Source organism: Pygocentrus nattereri, chromosome 17 (genome assembly GCF_015220715.1).
Source record: "Pygocentrus nattereri isolate fPygNat1 chromosome 17, fPygNat1.pri, whole genome shotgun sequence".
Taxonomy (NCBI): Eukaryota; Metazoa; Chordata; class Actinopteri; order Characiformes; family Serrasalmidae; genus Pygocentrus; species Pygocentrus nattereri.
Window position 1 is genome coordinate 27,940,580 of NC_051227.1, and position 19,459 is coordinate 27,960,038.

The 19,459-nt window shown below is 39.7% G+C and overlaps 1 protein-coding gene across 1 annotated transcript in view; it reads left to right on the top strand.

Moving 5' to 3' along the window:
- Window positions 1–4,608: 4,608 nt before the first annotated feature.
- zmp:0000001236 (mastermind-like protein 2) overlaps window positions 4,609–19,459 on the top strand; it is a 63,333-nt gene continuing 48,482 nt past the window's right edge. The window contains exon 1 of the mRNA XM_017696780.2: window positions 4,609–5,620. Coding sequence (XP_017552269.2) covers window positions 5,219–5,620 — 402 coding nt within the window. The 5' untranslated portion in view covers window positions 4,609–5,218. The remainder of the gene's footprint in view (window positions 5,621–19,459) is intronic.

Sequence of the window (19,459 nt, forward strand, 5' to 3'; positions counted from 1 at the left end):
AGATAAGGCAACAAAATGATGACAAAACAGCCTTGAATTTTAAGATCCCATTTAAGATCTTTCTTTCAATATCATGTTCAATATTCATTCACTTTTTGATTTAAATATGTGAGGGATTACTATCAAAACAATAGAACTGAAAGATTTTTTTTTGTTTAAAATCTGGCAACACTTTGGATGTAGAATCTGGTGTCAACACACATTCCTTCTCCACGATGGTGCTGATAGCAGGGGACCACTCCCTGTCTGAGCAAGATCACTGGCACCCCACTGACCTCTTCTGGCAGCCGTGGCCATGACTCAATCTGTCCTACAAAACATCTCCCTGTTCTCTGACTCAGGCCTTCATCGTGTCAACATGTTTTCACTAGAATATGCTTTTGTTCTCTTCTGCCAGTCAGTGCTGACGAAGCTGTTACTCTGTTATGGATATGCTCAGCTGATATTTATACAAAGCCACAGCCTTAGAAAGTGGTCAAGCACACTGTCCATGTTTCAAACATACAGATCAATTAACTATTGATTTCAAATACAATGACTGTATGGCTAACAGAACTCACATCAATGGAATATATTTAGTCTATAGACAGCAAAAGAAAATAGTAAACATTCACATTCTGGCAGGTGTAGTTAAACTTACATACTGCAGAAGCACATGATGAAAAAATTTACTCATTTAAATAATAATCCAGAAAATTGATTTGCCGTTTCAAGTCTTGTCTTTGTTGGAGGGATGCTATAAGGAGGAGGCTATTATGAAAACTTCTTGTGTTAGTCCACAAGCTATTATTTTACTGTACTACAGCTTGATGCATGACCATATTACAATAAATGTGTTTGTACTTTTGCTGATGGAATATGTTGCTGTGACCAGGGCTGAGATGTAACGAAATATGTATTCAGAAATGATGTATCTCTATTCAGTTCAAGTTACACTAACAATACAATACTGTAAAGGCAGTATTGAGAATACAGTTCCTTTTTACATTTTTTAGGAGAAACCTTTAAGAACACAACCACTAAATTTAAAACAAACAAAAAAAATCTATCAAAGGAACACAATCACTGCTTGATAACTACAGTAACTACAGTATTGTAATATCAGTGCATAGCATGTAATGGCTTACATTACAGAAGAACTCAAAAAATGGCTTCTTTATGAACACAGACTGATAAATCACTGTGAAGAGCCAGTCATTAATCTAAGAATTAGAAAACTCTTTTGAGGGATGACTGATGTGAGACATATTCTCGGGTGATAGTGATAATAGTCTTTTACAGCACCTTTCATACATTAAATTTATCTCATGTGCCTTACAGAGAAAGAGGATTTAAAAAGGTAATCACAAGTAATAGTAAGTAGCAAAATAAATAAAAATTAAGGTGCACAAAATCACAAGCTTTCAGAGATGATCTTGTGATGGGAAAAATATTTTATCCTTCATTAGGTCTTCTTTAACTGATGCTGATGCCATCTTGACACTTAATCAGAAAGACGTTAAATTGTCACTTGCACATCAATTTGAATTTAAAAAGGAATTCCAGCCATTTTTTCCACATAATTTAGTATAATGCATAATTTAGTCATTGAGATGTAAATATACTTGTTTAGAATGGTTTGATGTGAAATGCTGCATTGTGGAGAGGCTTACTGGTTCAGATTTCTTTACAGTGGTGGTAATGTCACAATGTTAACTGCGCAAATATAGCCATTTTATTTATGATATGAAATTTCCAGTAAACATATGTATCTTCTGGGTTTTTATATGTTGATAATGGTAAAATAGTGATAAAAACAGGGGAGCAGTTTTCTGCTTGTTCTATTTTGCCTTACAATGCCCAGAATATAATATGGACTTTGGAAAAAATACATGCTTTGAATGAGTTCAGCAGGCCTAAAACTAAACCTGTAGTGTTATTTATATATTCACCAGGTGGCGCTGGAGTGCTGTAATGGCTCTTCATGTTGGTCAGTCACAGCACTTTCACAGGAAGGAAAAAGTGTATGCCATCAGTTTGGAAGCTCAACCTAAAGTAAGTCATTTTCACTCACACATATTCACAAAGTCTTCAACAAAGTGGCATGTCACAATTTGTTTCTGAATTCAGAATACAGAAGTCGTCTTTACCGAAGTGTACATTTGTACATTTATACGAATACTCCTGCTCATATCAAATCTCCATCTCTTAGTTCAATTAAACTGAAAAGTTTTTTTAGGTGTCAACATCTCTAACTTCTCTGACTTGATTTTCTGAGAGGCTTAAAACTAAATTTTGGGTTGTCCTGTGAGCTAAAACCATCTCTGGTCCTGGAGGGCTGGATTAGATTTGGTGATTTTCCTCCTCAGACACACAGAATTAAGCAGTCAGTTAATTGCCAGGTTTAGTTGGAACATCAGAGCAGGAAATCACCAAATGTGCTGGTAATGAGAGACAATGTAGCATACCTTCTCACTGGTGGTCTTGTGATGGTCATGAACATTGATGAATGGGGAAAAAAGGCCCCCTAAAAATTATGCAGAGAAACAGATGGAGTACAATATAGTAAGTGGAGCTGCTAAAATAAAAAGTAAGTGCAGATACAAGTTTGGTCCCTAAAATATACACTCACCAGCCACTTTATTGGATACAGCTTGCTAGTAAAAGGTTGGACCCCCTTTTGCCTTCAGAACTGCCTTAATTCTTCATGGCATACTTTCAACAAGGTGTTGGAAACATTCCTCAGTGACTTTGGTTGGTTATTTGAGTTACTGTTGCCTTTCTATCATCTGGAACCAGTCTGCCCATTCTCCTCTGACCTCTCACATCAACAAGGCATTTTTGTCCACACAACTGACCGCTCACTGGATATTTTCTCTTTTTCGGACCGTTCTCTGTAAACCCTAGAGATGGTTGTGCGTGAAAATCACAGATCAGCAGTTTCTGAAATACTCAGACCAGCCCGTCTGGCACCAACAACCACGCCACCTTCAAAGTCACTTAAATCACCTTTCTTCCCCGTTCTGATGCTCGGTTTGCACTTCAGCAAGTTGTCTTGACCACCTCTACATGCCTAAATGCATTGAGTTGCGGCCATGTGATTGGCTGATTAGCTATTTGTGTTAACAAGCAATTGAACAGGTGTACCCAATTAAGTGGCCAGTGAGTATATGTGCTCTACATGTACATATACTGATCAGGCATAACATTATGACCACCTCCTTGTTTCTATGCTCACTGTCCATTTTATCAGCTCAACTTACTTTATAGGTGCACTTTGTAGTTTTACGATTACAGACTGTAGTCCATCTGTTTCTCTGAATACTTTATTGGTCCCTTTTTACCCTGTTCTTTAATGGTCAGGACCCCCATGGACCCTCACAGAGCAGGGACTATTTGGGTGGTGGAGTTTTTAAACGCCTCACTGTCACTGCTGGACTGAGAATAGTCCACTAACCAAAAATAACCAGTCAACAGCGTCCTGTGGGCAATGTCCTGTGACCACTGATGAAGGACTAGAGGATGATTAGCTCATACTGTACAGCAAGAGATGTCATCTCTGGCTTTACATCTACAAGGTGGACCAGCAACATAGGTGTGTCTAATACAGTGGACAGTGAGCGGACACAGTGTTTAAAAACTACAGCAGCACTGCTGAGTCTGATCCACTCATACCAGTACAACCCACACTAACACACCACCACCAAGTCAGTGTTACTGCAGTGCTGAGAATGATCCATCACCCAAAGAGTACCTGCTCTGTGAGGGTCCATGGGGTCCTGACCACTGAAGAACAGGGTAAAAGGGGGCTAACAAAGCATGCAGAGAAACAGATGGACTACAGTCTGTAACTGTAGAACTACAACATGCACCTATACAGTAAGTGGAGCTGATAAAATGGACGATGGGCGTAGAAACAAGGAGGTGGTCATAATGTTATGCCTGATCTGTGTATATAATTGCTATCAGAAAAAAACGCATTGTCATTTTTTATTTTTGTACATAATGTAAAATTGCCCACTGCTGTTTACACTGCATGAAACTTTCATGTTGAATGGACCAACAGAAATGCTTCAAAACTACTAAAGCTAAAATGTTATTAGCTTAACTTTCACTTAAAGTGAGGAATGTTTTTGCTTCTCCTGTAAAGTTATTTTAGTTAGAGACATTTTTTTGTTTTGACAGTGGGGGTCCTGGCCAGTGATAAGCCCCTGACCCATGGATGGGGATGACTACAAATTATGCAGAGAAGCAGATGGGCTACAAACTGTAACTGTAGCAGTAGAAAATGTATCTGTACAGTAGGTGGACTTGATAAAATGGCAATGAGTGTAGATACGATGTAATAAAGTGGACATGTTGTTTTACAGTCATTTACCTTACTTATTTTTTTTCCCCAAAACTAATGGGGTACTGGACGCCAAGTGCCCGACTCGGATTTACACGATCTAAGTTTCATGTTTTGCTCCTGTGCGCCTCCTGATGCGCTTGAGCTGTAAACTGAAAGGCTGTTGCTGCCCGAGTAGCGCTATCGCTTCAGCACCGCTAGAGGGCGCAACGCGACAGCTGACGCTGAACAGCGAGGAATCTGAGGCGCTCGCGCCCTCGCTCCAGCTGTCGAGCCCGGATGGACCTGCTCGTGCGAACAAGCAGCCTCCGAGAGAGTGCGAGGGAGTCCCGCGAGCAGAGCGCGCGCAGAGCGGACGGAGAGCGTGCGTTCTCACGCTCGAGCGTTTGTCCACATCAGGTTTTACTCCTTTTCTGAGTGAACAGAGGAAAACGCACGGCCGCGCGCGCGCGAAAGAGAGAGGAGAGGAGAGGAAAGGAGAGGAGAAGAGACGCTGGGAGTTTGGGGGGATGCGGAGTCCGTTCTGGATCGGAATGGATTATAACTGGGCTGTGAAGACGCTCGGTAGCTGGTAGCTGCAGTGTTTGGCAGTAGCGAGGGGGCGGGGGGGCACCGAACAGCACAATCAGAATAACATCAGTGGTCCGCGCTACCAGCGCACTTTTCTGGTGGGACATAGAGCCGAACAGCCGCCTGCTGCGGTGGTCTTTAAACTTGTGGTTGTTTTTGATCGCGTTCAACTCTTAACCGCAGCTGCAGCCGAAAGTGCGAGCGTTTGGCTCTGAAAGTCCGTTTTTGGACTGATCGGTCTTCGTGATGGATGCCGGTTGGAGGTGAAGCTGTTTGGATGCTGGTCAAAGGTGTGCAGAGTTTAGAGCGCTGAGGTTAGAGATGGGTGAAGCGGCTCCGGGTCACGCCGCCGCCAGGCCCGCTGCTTTCCCGCTGCTGGGCGCCGGTATGGTGGGCCCCGGGCCGCCCGGAGGCTCGAGCAGGACGGCGGCGGCGGCGGCGGCGGTGCCCCCGCTGCACAGCGCCATAGTGGAGCGGCTGCGCGCGCGCATCGAGCTGTGCCGGCGCCATCACTCCACGTGCGAGCGGCGCTACGAGCGTGGACGCGCGGAGAGCTCGGAGCGCGAGCGGGAGAGCACCCTGCAGCTGCTGAGCCTCGTGCAGCAGGGTGGCACGGCCAGGAGGGGCAAGAGCGGCCGGGCGCTGGACCAGAGCAGGGGCAATAACGAGCACAAGGGCCAAAGCGCAGGAGAGGCGGAGAGTAAAGCTAGCACCAGGATCGCTGTAAGTTCCAATACACACACCGTTGGTTTACAGTGTTGACCCTGGAGCACTTCACTTCTTAGTTTAGAGTAGTTTTACCTGCCCCCCTTAGTGGAAGTGAGGTCGTACACTACGGACAAGGCGCATCACAGCAGTGTGAAACCGATTTGAGATTTGCGCCAGTGTGGGTGGACCGCTACTGTCCTTTAAAGGCTCCATATCATAAGACGCCGACAACTAACTTTAATGTTCCTTCTTAAAGTTTCGAAACTGTTAACTCCCAGTCCCCGCAGCCTATATATGGAAACGGAGCTGAAAAAACGACCTGTTATGAATTCACTGTTTTTTGTGCTATCACAAAATCCAACGTCTCATATATCTGCATATCAAGCCTACAGCTGATAAGCCCCACCCATTCACGCTGAAGTTATAAGAAGTGTTTGACCAGATTGTTTCATAAATGAGCTACATTTTGAGGCAGCCAATCAGAACATGGCTCATAGGATAAAGAGAAGTTGGAAAGTGATTGTCTAAAATAAACCGTAACTGGTGCATAAACTTACACAAACGTTAAAAGTGGAACTAGAGAGAAAAAACTGAATACAAAGAAAAAGTAGAATATGGGTCCTTTAAAAAGTGGTTCTTAAAATGTTCTTTAGTAAAAGCAGTGGTTGGACATAGAAACTTAAGTGAAAGAGCCCTTTGAATGTGTAAATGGTTCTCTGCCTGGTTAAACGGTTCTTTTATATGATGGGAAACTAAGTCTTATGCATATTTTATTACAGAACCATTTTTATATAGAACTGCTGTTACAAGTCATCAATGTTTTTTTTTTTTGACATAGAACGCTTTTTCCTGCAAGTGTGCCACAGCTCACAAATGTAAATATTTATTGCATTGAAGAGTTGTTTTTTTTTTAGGTATTTTTTCATTCCATTAAATGTTACGCTAACTGTAATTATCAACATAACATAGTACACCCTACATCTTCACCTGATCCTTCAAAGCCCTCTTAAATGAAAAAGTATTAACACAGTTTGTTAAATTATGCCTGAAAGTATTAATATTATTGGTGAGTCATAAATAGGCTAATTTGTAACAGTTGTTCTAATATATCTCTTGAAATATCCTATAGATTTTAGACAGCAGTAAAGATGTCATTCACTCTTCACACACTGCTAACACTATCCTGGACAAAGTGTAAAGTATGTTTTGTAAAAAAAACTATTTTTAGCATATAAGCAGAATCTGTATGAGCTCATTCCTGAGTTCAGAAGGTCAGGGCAGGGCTTTGGCTGGGCTTTTGATAGCTGTTCCTGTATTTCACATACTGCTTTCCCTGTTTGACACTTCTCAAACCAAACATTTGTGTTTGACTCACTAAAAAGGCAAGGTTCTTATTCACTTTACTGCTGAATGTGCATCCAGAGAATGATTGGACGTACGAACAGGCGACAGGCAGACAGGTGATCTGGCCTGCTAGCTCAGTCATGCCTAGGAAGTTAGCTTTCGCTTGGTTTTTAGCTTTCTCTATTTCACTCAAGAAATTGGTTTAGCTTTTGCTTGGTTGTTGACTTGTTTCTCTGACTCAAACACAAAGAGGCTGTAGGAGAACATGGTATTGTTAAAGCTGTGTGATTGGGACAGCCCACAGAAAAGGCCTTGTTCTGTGCCGTCCATTGCCATTGTCTATTATCAAAGGTTTACTCAACTGCTTTCAAAGCACCTTCTTGAATGATTCTCTGGCCATAAAACTGTTTGAGGCACGCGTCCCTCTGCATACATGTTTAGAGCCATTGAATACATTTCCTGGCAGTGTTTACTCAAAGTCAAACAGGCCTTGAAAATGCAGTTATAGGGGGTCGCCCAGTCATTAAGTGCCCTGGGCATCGGGACAATTTTGTTATTTCCTAATTTCAGGGTAGTGACAGATCTGGGAACAGAGGGAGGGGCATATGGAGCACACTCTCACGAAAGAAGACTGATTGGTGGTTCTGTGAACAGTTGTGTTTACTCATCCAAAACCTGATAAACAGATAGGGCTCAGATAGGAGACTACAGACATAGAGCAGAAGACACTTTAACTGCGTTCAGCAATCCCCTTGGATTAGCCAATGGAAATGATGCCTCGCATGTTTGGCATTTCAGACACATTTGTCTTACAGTGTGGATCTGTAGCAGTTTGGTTGTATAAAGTTTTTTAAGACTTATGATCAAGAATAAAAGTATTTGTGCTGTCTTAACATGAAAGTGAGTAGTTAGTGCTCCTGTAAAACATGATATCCTGCTATGGAATGTTTTGAACATTGCAAAATGACTGGCTTTAATTACGTTCAACATGGCAAGCATGAAAATAATATGAGGAAGGAGGAAATGCCTAAGTGTTTGGTGGCGTTTCTTGGCTTTGGAGCCGTATGAGAAAAAGCTGGAACTTGGCCAGACCCTGGATAAACTCTCCAGTGGAGTGAAGCAATAGGTCCAGATCCTGAGAGGCCACCCTCAGCCCAAGCGCAGAACCAAGCTCGTACTTCGTCAGACGCTGAACAGGTTTGAGTAAATATGAATCCAGGCCCAGGATCTCTGAGTGGATCCCAAGAATGCTCTCATGGCTGACTTTCATCTCAACATGGAATAACATTAGTCTTAAATGGAGCACCATTCTGGCTTGGAAGAATGCCAGACTTTCTATTCTTTTAGTAACCAAGAGCAGAGGATCCTCTGTCGATGTGTTGGTGTGGTGACTGAAGTGCATTTTTCCTCTTCTCCAAGAAACATGTCAGCTGCTTGCAAAGAACCATACAGCACATATGCTGTCTAAAATTCCCTACTTTATTACACCTTTTAGCGCTTCTCCTCTAAACATACTCACTTTAAAGAGGAAGGTACAAATTGAGCTGTAAAAAAAGGTTTGAGTCAGAAACAAGAATGAAGCTAGAAAGTGGAAGAAAAGAGTTAGCTAAGGAACGAGAATGTGCATAAGGGGAGCTTGGTGGAAAACTCCAGCAGGATTGTTTGCGCTGCCGAAATCAAAGGCATTCCGGTCTCATCTGTGCTAGCTCTCCTAGCGGCATCTTTGTGAGGCGCCCCCTGTGTATGCCTCATGTTTTATTCACAGTCTGTGAGATGGCTAAGGCTTTGAAGAGCACTGAAACCGTTCAGCATATACATCCCCTGCTTCCATTTGCACAGCATAATGGCTCCAGCTTGAGATTGCCCCCTCAGTCTGATCCAGGACCAGCTTTCCCTACAAGAAATCCTAACCTTAGTTGTTATGAGAGAGATGATTAAACTGGTCTCAGATAAGAATAAAAGGGTGATTTCTTCTAGCTCCACACAATGGAAAGCAATCAGTGGGAAGCGAGCTCTCAGAAGCGCACACTGGCCGTCTCATATGTGCTGGAGCAGCGCTGTCATCTGCTCCGTCCAACAGCATGTGGCTCGACTTGAATACCAGTCGTGTTTTGAGGGCTTAGATTTATCCCATGGACATCTGGTAGCTATCCTTGATTCAGGTCCAAGATTTTCAGCTGTGCCATAGTTACCTTTGGTAAGGCTTATTTAGAATGCGAGAGGGGAAATAAACGCAAATGGCTTTGACCTCTATAACCTGCAGGCTGACATTTTGAAGTTTTGATCAGTGCATATAATTCTTTATAATGTATTGAACCACTGGCATTTATTAGTGCATGTTTCATATTTTGTTACTCTTCATGGGACTGTACTATTATTCTATGAGAGAATTTGTGCGACTGGATTGAGTAGGGTTGCATCGCATGTCATTAACCCTGTCAAATGTAATGTAATGTATGCATATCCATGTTGGGGCATAGTAAAATATATCAGCCTGTGGAGCTTTCTGTTTGCTGTTGTGTGTTCTATCACTATTAAAATAAGCACCAGTCAGCCTTTCCTGTTGGATGTCCTGTTATAGTTTCTGAACAAATGTTTGCACATTCTGAATACACTACAAATCAGAGTAATGATAAAAGTGTGAAGTGTGTTCCTTTTCTTACGTTTAGTTGCCTAAACAGGGATTCCACAGATTTAGTCAAATTTCTGCATAATTCAGTTGTTAAGATGTAAATGACGTTCCTCAAAGCGTTTAAACTCAGATTTCTTTACAGTGGTGGTGAGAACCAGGGGTTTCAATGTTCACAATGTAAATGCCATTTTAGTACCTATACAAAATGACCAGTGAATGTGCATGTGCCCACTGAATTTTTATGCAATGCTGAGAAAGTTAAACCAGTGGAAATTAGGAGAGATATGTTTTCTTTAAGGATTATTTTGCCTTACAATGTCCTGCATTGAGAACTGGATGCAAAGGTTTGGGCCTGGTCAGATGTGGATGTATTAACATTATTGTATTAACAAAATCTACAAAACATGGAATTTGACGTGTTGCCATGGATGGATTTAAAAAAAAATTAATTACATTTTGGGCTATGTTTCACGCATCACGTAGCGTAACCATTTTGTTTACTAACATTTTGAGGCCATAAACACTTCAGATGTTTGGTTCCTACCACTGCCACTGTGAATAATTCTGACTGTGGAATTTTATCCTGTGTGGCATAAAAACTTATCCATATAATTGTGCAGACATTTAGCAAAATCTCTGAATCTTCCTTTGAAGAGATGGTTTATAGGTTATAGATATAGGTATAGAATAGGTTAAATGACATTTTTTTTTATTTTTTGATTATGAATTAAAGGGTTAAAGCTGTGGAAAATCTGATAGGAGTGTGTTGCCCGAGCTGTAGACAGCAGCAGGAATGTGCTGAGGTCTGGTCTTAACAATAAGCTGGAGTCACTGAACTGTTCTCTCATGCTGATAAACTGGATTCCGAAAGATACTACTGTACTAATACAGATGGTTTAGAGACCGTGTGAATGCTATCTCAGACATTGTTTTGCAATCTAATTTGAAGTTCTGGGAAGTTGAAATGGCAAACATCTCAAGCTATTGAATTAGCTTAGTTTAGGAACATAGCCTCCCTTGTCTAGGATGTGGACTGTAATTTTCATGCGAAGCTATGCATGTAAAGGGTAAAAGGACTGCTCTGAATGTTTCAGTATGTTAGCCCAAGGAAGGGGGCTGCAAAGCTATCCGTTCATGCTTGATGTGATTTCTTAAGTACAGACAGTACTTTGAGGTCCATCAGGTTTTTCCTGCCTGACTAAATAAGATGGATTGCGAGAAAAGGGACGAAGAGTGGGAAAAGAGGGGTTGGCTGTCTATGTCCTTCGACAAGCCGGGTGCTTTGTCGGACTTAACAGAAATCCGACCCCTGTGGGAACCTTCAGGTGTGCATGTGTTCACGCATGCCTGATAGAGTCTCTGAATCTCGGTTCAGGAAAACCAGTGTCTCCTTCTTATCTCTGTAATGCAAACAAATAAACTGCTGTAAATCTGGGTAGTAGTACATTAGCAGGCAATTAGTATTTGTCCCTCCTTAGTTTGATCTGGAATAATAGAAGTTTATATCAACTGTTAGAAACTGAATAATCAATCATTTGGATGATTAATTGGGTTTTCAGTGTCAAGCAATAAAGCAGACTTCACTGAAAAGTAACAAACTATGCATAGCCTTTCAAATATTCCAAAATACTTTGAAAAACCCTAAAGAGAGATTTTCCATTTTAAAAGCAGTAGAATTTATTATAGCTTTATGAGTGAACTAAATTAGCTTCAGAGTATATTTATTACTCAAATACTTCTGTATTATTATTTTCTGCATGTGACTAAAGGGTTCACATGAACATGAAAGTCAGTGTGAACATGAAAATAAGGTGACTACAGTTTCCAGTTTTCATTACTGTTCCAGCTGTTCCGTGATTTCAGCCCTCATACATTCAACTGTGCTTCTACTTTGCTTTATTTGTTTGCTGCTCATTGATTTGTCCATAATTCTCCTGTGAGCGCTGTTGAACCTAGTGTACTGAAGGTAATGTTGCAATGGAAATGTTATTGATATTACTGATGTTGTCAACAACAGCTCTGTGTTTTGCTTCAGACTTGATGTAAATTGTTATATCAAAAAATGTAAAATAAAAAAATATAATAAAAAATATAATAAAAAAAATCAAAAAGTGTAAAATAACTTCTGCATCAATAATTTATCATGTGAACACATTATCATGTTAAATATAACATGATAACATGAATCAAGTATTTGTGACCACATTAATTATGTTATAAGCAGAAACTTCATTGCTCTGTCATTTTGCAAATGTTGGGTGACAATAGACTTGTAAGGGGGGGGGCTAAGTGGTGGTGGGGAGGGGGATAATTTGAGGGACTTCTAACACACTCCTCTCTCGAGAGAGGTCATGATCCTTTGCCAAGAAATGAGAAAGTGGGCTCCTGATGTCAGTGGTGAACCCCTGGGTGGGAATGCTGGTTCAGATCAGGGGCTTTCTGGCTAGATCAGAGTTCAGCCCTGTTTACACTACAACTCAGGATATTTCTCGCAGCCCAGCCAAACGGATCGCTGTTCCCAGGCTCCGCGCCCTCAGTTTTACAGAGCCATGAAAAGGAGCACAAGCACTCTCTTTTTCTCCTTTTCCCTCTTCCCTCTTCTCTCATACCCACACACCCTCCCTCACTCCCCTCCCCTGCTCCTCTGGGGTCAAAGTCATTTGTGTTGTGGTGATTTTCCTCTCCTTGGTACAGGCAGCGTTGGAAATGCTAAGTTATGCACGCTCAAACAACTTCAATGAGCAAAATCTGTTTTTTCTTAAAGGCGTGTCAGTATTACGAGGGAGTGTGAAGTTTATAGTGAAAATTTCTAGGAATTGTGTCCAAGATAGATTTGACTAGAGATCCTCAAATTAAGCTTTCAGCGTTAAAGTCATAAGCTATTTAAGAACCTCAGTATGGACACTATCTGTCTTGACATTACGGAAATCCTTACATTTACATAAGTTGCTTTATATTGGGGCTGCTGTGATTACTCAGTTCAGTTCAATAGCTCATTTTAAATGAACTTTGTTCAACATTATTGTATGTAAATGGTAACTTTTGCTAACCCCTTGTAGATACACCAGGATCAGAGCAAAATGTGATATACTCATGAAGAAGTTTATGAACAGTTTTGACTCCACTGTTTATAAATAATGATAATGTAAACAAAGCAATTGGAGCGCATGTCATCATGTTACAGGGTTTCCTGTTTAGCACTGTAGAAAATGACCATATGCGCTCCATTCTCTACTATAGCTGTTCAGCATGCCGTCTCTAAGCTGTGCTCTCGCTTGTTTGTGTTGTTCAGTCGTCAGACAAGGGCTGCTGTTCTTCAGTAAAGCTATTGAGTTTCTCAGCAGTGAGTCTGTGTCATTTGACCTCAGTTGGCTGTTCTGCTGTCAGAGGTTGACCTTTCTTTGTTTTTTTACAGTTAAAGGAAATAAGAAATATATTTAATTTACTTGGCTGAAAAAATGCATGTGAAAACCAAATTGCTGTGATCTCCACAGTGTAAAACCTAATATTAAGCTGTAGAGACTCTTAACAAAATAGATACACATGTATGCAAAGGTTTGGGCACCCCATTTAATGCACAGTTCCCCTATTTTTGATGAACTTGAAAACAAACAAATGTAATAGTAATTGTGGCATGTGCAAAAGTTTGGACAACCTACTAAGTCAGTACTTAGCAACACTCCCTTTGGCAGATATCAGAGTTTGTCATAGACAACTAGAAGTCTTGAATACATGCCATGTTCACGCTCTACCCACAGATTTGAATTATTAATGAAAAAGTTTCCTGAAGTAGATTGTCATAGATTTTGAGGTATGTTTTGGATCATTGTCCTGATTTCCCCATTGTGGGACTAATAAGGGTCACTTAATCTAAGTCTACTAGATTCACCTCATGCTTAAAAGTTGACAAGGTGTTCTTTTCATCAAATGCTGATCCTTTTTTTCTCCAAAGATACTTTTGGTGATTGAGGCAGAAGATTTTTATTTTTACTTCATCAGTCTTCAATACTAGTTTCCAAATTTCATCTAATTTGTCCTAGATTTTGTTTTGAGTACTTCAGATGTTTAGTTTTGTGATGAAGTCACAGGTCACCACCACTCCTGAGTTAGCCAAACTTTCTTGATGGTGCTTTGTGGTCATGTGAAGCATTTGCTTTGTTTTTCTGGCCAGCATACAAGCTGTTTTTATCTGAGAGTTTTCTTATACTTACAGATTTTGCCTTGATTGCCCTTAGCTGCCATTTTTGAATTTTGGACAGTGAAATATGCATTCTGGAAGTGCTTTGAAATCTTTTAAAGGCCTCCCCTGCTTTGTAGGCATCAGTTAGCTTTGTTCATTCGTAACCTGCTGTCTGTTGAGTGTTAGCACAAGGTTTAAGGAGTCAGAGAATTTGCTACACTTTGGAATTATTGGCTCACCTAACCAGTCCAAATGAGTCAATAAAGGCCTAATGAGTTAATTAAGTCAAATACTTTACAACAGGAAAGGTCTCCAAACCTTTATGGTGGTCATAATTAGTATTTAATTCTTTTCCTTTTTTAAACTAGAGTTTGCATTTAGTTTTTCATGTCAAAAACCAAAATAAACGTGTAATTTGGCCATGGGTGCCCAAATATTTGCACAGAGCTGTATCAAGTGTGAATAATAGATTGACCATGAGATCAACTGAGACCCACAATTGAAACCTGGTTAGTGTGTAGTAAATGTGGAGATAAGTAGATGAAAGGAATGAGCCAGTGACCAAAGCGTCTGTTTGGTTAGATATAGGTTCAACATGAGTTGAACTGCTGACAGTATACAAGACTGGCTGGGGGGAACAAGGACTAAGCTCCAAAGAGATAAAGGATGAACAACAGAGGTACCATGGTAGGATCCTGCATGAATATCATATCAAACAGAAATACAATATCAACAAATATAAGTGACCACATCTGAGTAAAGGGACAAAATCTTTTTAGTTCACTGCAACTCTCTATGTAAAGTAGATGAATTCCCAGGGGCTGCACTTTTATCTGGAAAAATATCAGCCAAATACCTGAGTCAAGATACTCATTGTACTTCTTTACCTGGCTGTAGATAATTCACCACTGTGAATCATGCCATCTCTGAACTGCGATAAAGCCTAAGTGCTGACTATTTAAAGCGTACATATTCGAAGGATGAGCTTAGATGCTGAGCTAGAGCTTTCTCTAGGATCTTATAAGTAGTTTAAAATTTTTGTAATTTTTTTTAAATCTTCCTCTTTTTTGAAAAGAAGTTTTAAAGTTTAAAAATACAGGGATCAATGTTAGGTTTCTGAATCAAATGTTTAATAGTCACTCATTTAGGCATACAGCCAGGTTTTTAAAAAAGAGTTTATTATTAACAGAGGTCTGTGCAAAGTATAATTCTGGTAGCACTGCTTGGAGCATTAATTAAGTATTAAATCAAGTATACAGATTAGATTATTTCGGTGATATGGATCAGCTAAATTAAACTGGTCTGTTGAATTGGGGAAAATAAACTCAACCACTCCACTGATCCAGTTGTACTGATCTCTGTTCTTGCATTAGTTGTGTTTGGTATCTGAGATTAAGGAAGTATCCTAGAAAGATGACTATCATTGCTCAGGCAACGAACTACCTTGCCTAATTTGAATTGTTCTTACACATTCGTTTGTGTAACTGTGTGTATATTAGTTATGTATGTACAAATAGGTTTTGTAAGTGCATTCAGGAAGCTTGCTTCCTGTTTAGGCTGGTTTCTTCATTCTTGTGTTCAATGAGAGTGTTTTCTAATAATATTTTTGCATTTTTAGTAAATTCATGCATCACTGAACAAAGGGGTTATGTGCGCACTGAGATCCACACATCTACCAGTATGATCAGCAAATCAGTGCAAGAATTAGGACAAGACTAGTGAAAGGATTGGGCCTCCTGTGCTTTTGAACAGAGAGCTATTTTTTTGCATTTTGGGTTGATATTTATTTATTTCATGACAGAGAGGGAAGCTGATGCCTTCTTGTAGAGGAAAGGGGTCATTGTGAGGTCAGCTTTGTTATGACAGACATGCTTCTCTATTTGGGTATCCTATCAAAGCAGTCAGTTCTGCATTTCACTGCAGTGTAATGTTGGATGAGAAGTGCGAGTGTTTGTTTTTACACTTCCCTATATGCTGTTTTTTGCTTTTGTTTTGGAAGTCAAATCTCCACAGTTATTCATTTTTGAAAGCAGTCTTCACAGTTTACATTCATGTGCCATTTAAAGTCTTATCAGTCTGCCTGTCTGTTGATATAGTTTTGTATCACATTCTTACATGTATTGATGCAGACAAAGCAGCAGTTATGGTGGTCACAGTGCATGGTAAAACCTGCATTGTTGAGTTGAAATGGAAAATGATTGCATTGACTCACTCCTTCAGTCATTTTAAATTTGTGTATCCTGTACTTTAACCTTTAGAAGACATGGTTTATTTCCATATTAATCATTTCTTACCTGTGGCTCAAAGAAACTAACAGAAATTGTATTGAATAAGGAGATCCAATCGGTACTATGTTTGTGTTTGTAATTTACTTGGAAATTACCTACCTCAAATTAACTGAATTCACCATTATTATATTTAATTTCATTACGTATATACAACAACGACTGTCACTCAACTTCTACAATGGGAAACAGAAAAGACCTAATGATTTAAAAAAATACATTAATAGAATAACAGTCATCATGCTTGTTGTATTTAAACTCTGCATATTGTAGTATTGCTTGAATTTCATTGCTAGCCCTTGGTTAGAAAAAAAGGGCCCAAATGCCCAATCATGACTTTTTCCTCTGTGGTGTCTAGGTAGATACAGCTAAGATAGCTCTCCTATTAGTTAGTACTTCAGAAGGCATAATCCATCAGATTAACTACCAGCATAAGTAAGAAGTGAGAGGAATCAATCGATCATGTCTGGGGTTTCCAATGGGTAGGACCATTGTTTTGAAAAAAAGATGTTAGGCCTCTTGGAAGTCCTAAATACATCAAAGAATTAGGACAAGAACAAGGTCTGTGAATGAGTGGTACCCTGATTGATGAGTTTCAATTAAAGGATTGCAATAGAAAGTAGCAAGTGAAAGGTAGATAGAAAGGTAGTGTGCATTAATATGTCTGTTACAAGCTTCAGACAAAACATGGAACATCTTTTACAAATATCTCTGTCTAATATAGAATATGGCCAAAAATATTAATGTGAATCACTGTCAGGTTAGTGCTGACATGCTACTAGAGTCCCTTACGGATACTAGCATAATTAGCATTTTTGTAGAGGTGTTTCTTTTTCTCATTTTTGACTTTTCTGGTCCAAACTGAAGACCCAGCACTAATAGTCACAGTTGGCTGCTGTGAATGGGTTAATAGAGCCAATCAAAAGTTAAGTACAACTCTACATATAATTTAAGTGAACTCAGTGAATCAGATTTTGCAGTGTGAGGGTTGGTATTTGGCTTATGTTGAGTTGTTCATGACTCATTCACACCTGGTCTAATGTCATGAATGACATGCTGGGGTTTGTGCTAACCTATAGTGTTAGCATATAGTGGTAACACTGTACACTGTATATAACAACTTTTTGGATGGAATCTTACTAATGCTGGTGTGGAATTTAAGCAGTCTTGTTCATACTGGATTACTATGTACACATGCTCATATTCAACACTTGGTGTAGCCCAAGGGCACTGTGAACTATGCCCTTAGAAAAAAAAATCAAAAAAGGGAAACACTCCAGGTGGAAAGAAAATTATAGCTAGCTTGGACAAGGGCCAGTTGGCACTTGAGTTGGTCCCTTTGAAAATAACAAACCGTTAAATCCATCACATTAAATCCTACCATTAGTCTTAAACTTGTGTTTAGCTCAAGTGTAAATATGTTTTGATGACACAACTATTTCAAAGATACTCTAAACAAACTTCACTACCTGTCAGTAAAGCTTCAGAGGAGCAGGAAATTTGACATCGTATTGTAAGTTGAATGAATGAATGGATGAATAAATGATCTTTGTCATTGCACACTGTACTCGTATACTTGCACAATGAAATTGAGGTACAATCCCCCCAACTCTCGGTGCAAAGAAAAAGAATGAGAAAATAAAATTAGATAAAATAATTTAAATACTATACAAATTTACACTCAACAAAACGTAAACAAAAACGATTGCACATGACCCATCAAAAGTTGGGGGATGTTCATTATTCAGTGGTCCAATTGCGCAATACAGCTAATGCTAGAGCACACAGGTGTCTGACAGGATATCATATCTCTCAGGTATACTGTACACTACAAATAGATTTGAACCTACAGCCTGCTGTATGCTAAAAAGTGGATCTTATGTAAAAGTGTTGTTTTTAGCAACACTTTGTTTTTAGGTGATTATTGACAAATTGTAGAATCATTGCCTTTGTAGAAAACCTGAGAGATAAGAAATTGTCAGACACCTATATGTACTAGTATCTGCTGAATTGTGTCACTTGACTAAATACTAAATCACAAACCACCACTAACAAATATGTTGGGTTTTGCGATGTCACACTGATGCTACATGGAGCATTTCAGCCCAGACTGCTTTTTGCACAAAGTACAGTACAGGACAGCCAGTCAGGACACAGGTCAATTTTTATGTGCAGTGCTGCTAGAAAGTTAACCCTTTATCATTTCTATGTTATTATGACCTAAATTATGGTAAGATCTTCATTTAACTCGAAACAGTAGCTAAATATAACCCAATTAAGCAAATGGTGTGAAAAGGTATATCTTTTCCTTCATTTATTGAGCAAAGTGATCCAACATTAAATTTCTCTGTTGGCGAAAGCATGTGAACCTCCGCTTTCAGTAACTGGTGTGATCCCTTTGAACAGCAATGACTTCAGCCACGCGGTTCCTATAACTGTTGCTCAACCCTGCACATTGACTTGCAGGAATCTTGGCCCATTTCTCCTTAAAGAACTGTTTAATTTCTGTTATGTTGGAGGGCTTTCTTGCATGAACACCACAACTTAGCTTGTGCCTCAACATCTATTGGATTAAGGTCTGGACTTTCATTTCCAAAATGCTAAATTTCTTCTGCTTTACTCATTCTTTGTAGACTAAATGACGATTTTATGGACATTGTCTCTCTTCTGGACTGAGGTTCAGTTCATGGATGGATATCCTAACATTCTCCTGAATAATTTCTTGATACAATTCAGAATTCAAAGCTCCATTACATAATGGCAAGTTGTACCAGTTTAATAGCAGCAAGACAGCCTCAAACTGTAATATTGCCACTGCCATGTTTCAAAGTTGGGATGACGTTCTTATGCTGGAATGTAGCATTGAGTTTTGCTGAATGTCTCTTATTGAAGCCATTAAGATCCATTTTTGCCTTATCTGTCCATGTATCATTATTTCAGTAGTATCCTGGCTCATCCAGGTTGTCTTTAGGAAACCTTAACAGGAAGTAATGATATTCCTGGAGAGTAGCCTTTTCTGTCATTCACTACATATTATTCTTGTTTGCCTGTTGACTCATGAACACTAACATTAGCTGGTGAAAGAGGGGCCTGCTGATCCTTAGATGTTACGTTGGGGTTCTTTTTAATATCTCAGGATATTCTACACCTAAGTCTTGTAGTCATTTTTGTTGGATGACCGCACTTTTGGGAAGAGTAACAATGGTGTTGTGTTTCCTACATTTGTGCACATTTGCCTGACAGTGGATCAGTAAAGTCGACACACTTCTGAAATTGTTTTGAAACCTCTTTCAGCCTAATGAGCACTGGCAAATGTTTTTCTGAGGTTCTCAGGAATACCCTTAGACATAGCATGCACTAACAAATGTGTGTTTTACAGGCCAGACTTTGATGAAGACTCAGAGTGGTCAGCC